This window comes from Trachurus japonicus, chromosome 16 (assembly GCF_045865225.1).
Source record: "Trachurus japonicus isolate A0001 chromosome 16, Traja_1.0".
NCBI lineage: Eukaryota > Metazoa > Chordata > Actinopteri > Carangiformes > Carangidae > Trachurus > Trachurus japonicus.
The window spans coordinates 35,018,997-35,021,652 of record NC_140922.1 but is presented as its reverse complement, the minus strand read 5'-3'; the positions used below and the strand labels follow the sequence as shown (position 1 = coordinate 35,021,652).

Sequence of the window (2,656 nt, the reverse complement as noted above, 5' to 3'; positions counted from 1 at the left end):
CGCCCTCCAGATAGACTGGATTTGTGAACATTCTAATTGACCAGAGAGTTTTCCCTGGTCTTTGGAAAAAAAAAATGTGTAGACCTAACAGTTTGTTGTTCCTAAAAACATGTGTGTTATGTTGGGTACTAATGTTATTGAATGTGAGTTGAACATGCTCAGTTATGAATACCTGGTGATTAAGATAGAAGTAACTATCATTTTGGAATTATTTTATTTTGAAACAGTTCAATCTTTAAAGTAAAGAAAAGAGGTTTACAAGCTAAAAGGGGGGGATGTACAGATGTTAAGTACAATATCACATATGGTCAAGAGGTGGCGCCGTTGAGGTGTGTTGACATGGTTTAGGAGCATAGAAGAAGAATGTGTTATATCCGTTTACAAGCACGAGTAAAGGAAGCTGTGTGGAGTTTACACGAAGTCTCTGGAGTCTGCTTTCGCACATATAAACACTACCACAACAATGGAAGCGCCATTATCTTTTCGGCTGCGAAGTGACAGTTGTCGCTTAACAGGTAGTAGTTCTTTCCTCCAACCTCGATGAGCTCAGAGACCGTCCTCGTCCCATGGAAGTTCCTTGTTTCCTCCAGCTGAACAGAGGACACACATCACACCCGCTGATACCTCTTTCTTTCTTTTGTAATATATTGTTATTATTTATTTATTTATTATCAGAACACTACATCTTTCTTTCTTTCTTTCTTTCTTTCTTTCTTTCTTTCTTTCTTTCTTTCTTTCTTTCTTTCTTTCTTTCTTTCTTTCTTTCTTTCTTTCTTTCTTTCTTTCTACCTACAGTAGTTTCTTTTTTACTTTCTTTCTGCAGTAGTTTTTTCTTTCTTTCTTTCTTTCTACCTACAGTAGTTTCTTTTTTACTTTCTTTCTGCAGTAGTTTTTTCTTTCTTTCTTTCTTTCTTTCTTTCTTTCTTTCTTTCTTTCTTTCTTTCTTTCTTTCTTTCTTTCTTTCTTTCTTTCTTTCTACCTACAGTAGTTTCTTTTTTTCTTTCTTTCTGCAGTAGTTTCTTTCTTTCTTTCTTTCTTTCTACCTACAGTAGTATCTTTTTTTCTTTCTTTCTGCAGTAGTTTCTTTCTTTCTTTCTTTCTTTCTTTCTTTCTTTCTTTCTTTCTTTCTTTCTTTCTTTCTTTCGTTCTTTCTTTCTTTCTTTCTTTCTACCTACAGTAGTTTCTTTTTTTTCTTTCTTTCTGCAGTAGTTTCTTTCTTTCTTTCTTTCTTTCTTTCTTTCTTTCTTTCTTTCTTTCTTTCTTTCTTTCTTTCTTTCTTTCTTTCTACAGTAGTTTCTCTTTTTCTTTCTTTCTTTCTGCAGTAGTTTCTTTTTTCTTCCTACGTTGTATCTGTCTGGAGTAATTGCTTTCTTTTCTTTCTTGCTCTGGAAATTACCTGATATGATTACAGTAACATCATTTTTTTTCTAGTTTCTGACTACCGTATTGTGGTTCCTGCTCTCTGATTGGTTGTTAGAGGTTCCTGCTCTCTGATTGGTCACTCACCTGCCAGGCCGAACTCATGTGTCGAGCGTCAGTCACCACAGTCTCATACGATCGTCCGTATCCACGTCCTTTGTGGATGAGCCACTGAGATCCGTTTGCCAGCGTCACCCTGGGAAACACACCGGATCAGTCAGACACAGCTGTGCAGTGTGTGTATGTGTGTGTGTGTGTGTGTGTGTGTGTGTGTACTGACCTGACTCCACTGTGTCTGGTGGGGTCATAGTTTCGAGGGAAGTTGATTGGACCAAAGCCAAAGTCAAATCCACTGGAGCTGCCTTTGGGCCTCCACATCTTCTCAGCCAGGTAGACCGGAGATCTCAGCAGATTGGTGAGGGCCGCGCCCCTCAGGTCCGTGGATGATACTGAGACCTCCCCCCCGCTGCTGCCTGTCAAAGGAAACACATGGATTTATAGTGTAATGAGAGTGACACAGAGGAGTCAGAGAGTATAAGAACACAGAGGACTCACTGCTGCTGCTGTCCACAGCCAGAACCAGCAGAACCAGAGCCAGAGCAGAGAGCAGCTTCCTGGATGAAGACATGATGGATCAGAACCTGGAGGAGGTTTTTGTCTCACTGAGACGTTGAAGTGGACTTTATACAGTCCTGAAGCTGCTGCTCCTCCCAGTCTGGACACAGTTATGTTTAAATGTCCCAGTTCAGATCAGTGTTTTTCTCCTGACAGCTGCATGTAATTTCCACACTGGCAGTGAACACAGCAGAGATGAAACAATTTAGTCAAAACGAAACTGATTCTGAGCTGAATGTTGTTGAAAAGGGTTATGGTTATGGTTATGGTTATGGTTATGGTTATGGTTAGGGACAATAACGTTGTCTGATGTACATCATACATGGGCACAGGTTTTCACTTCAGATATTGATGGTTAGGGTTAGGGTACGAAACACTGAGATTTCGGGACCTTGGAACAGTGGGTTTAATATGGTTGGAAATGGGATGTGGAAACAATGAGATTTCAGAAAAATAGGTACATTGGGATGTCGGAATAATGGGATGTCGGAATTATGACATGGCGCCATTTGGCAGAGATTTGATATTTCCCATGATGACTGACAGCAGAAGATGTAAAGTACATCTCCAACTTCCAAGCCTTCATCTCTGCACCAGCAGCAGCAGCAGCATGGAAGCAATG

General features: G+C 40.1%; 1 protein-coding gene across 1 annotated transcript; it reads right to left on the bottom strand.

Annotated features, from left to right (window-relative positions):
• Positions 1-452: 452 nt before the first annotated feature.
• On the bottom strand, positions 453-2,085 carry LOC146972764 (uncharacterized). The gene is made up of 4 exons (XM_085803247.1): positions 1,975-2,085; positions 1,700-1,892; positions 1,507-1,615; positions 453-590 (listed from the first exon to the last, which is right to left on the bottom strand). The coding sequence occupies exons 1-4, from the start codon at positions 2,045-2,047 to the stop codon at positions 453-455; spliced, it is 513 nt and encodes a 170-aa protein (XP_085659373.1). The 5' UTR covers positions 2,048-2,085.
• Between the last annotated feature and the right edge of the window lie 571 nt (positions 2,086-2,656).

Excerpts from the sequence above, each read along its gene's own strand:
- LOC146972764 (XM_085803247.1), bottom strand. The coding sequence starts at position 2,047 with ATGTCTTCATCCAGGAAGCTGCTCTCTGCTCTGGCTCTGGTTCTGCTG. Across the intron at positions 1,893-1,974 it reads GGCTGTGGACAGCAGCAGCA|GCAGCAGCGGGGGGGAGGTC; the intron begins GTGAGTCCTCTG and ends TTCCTTTGACAG. Across the intron at positions 1,616-1,699 it reads ACCAGACACAGTGGAGTCAG|GGTGACGCTGGCAAACGGAT; the intron begins GTCAGTACACAC and ends TGTGTTTCCCAG.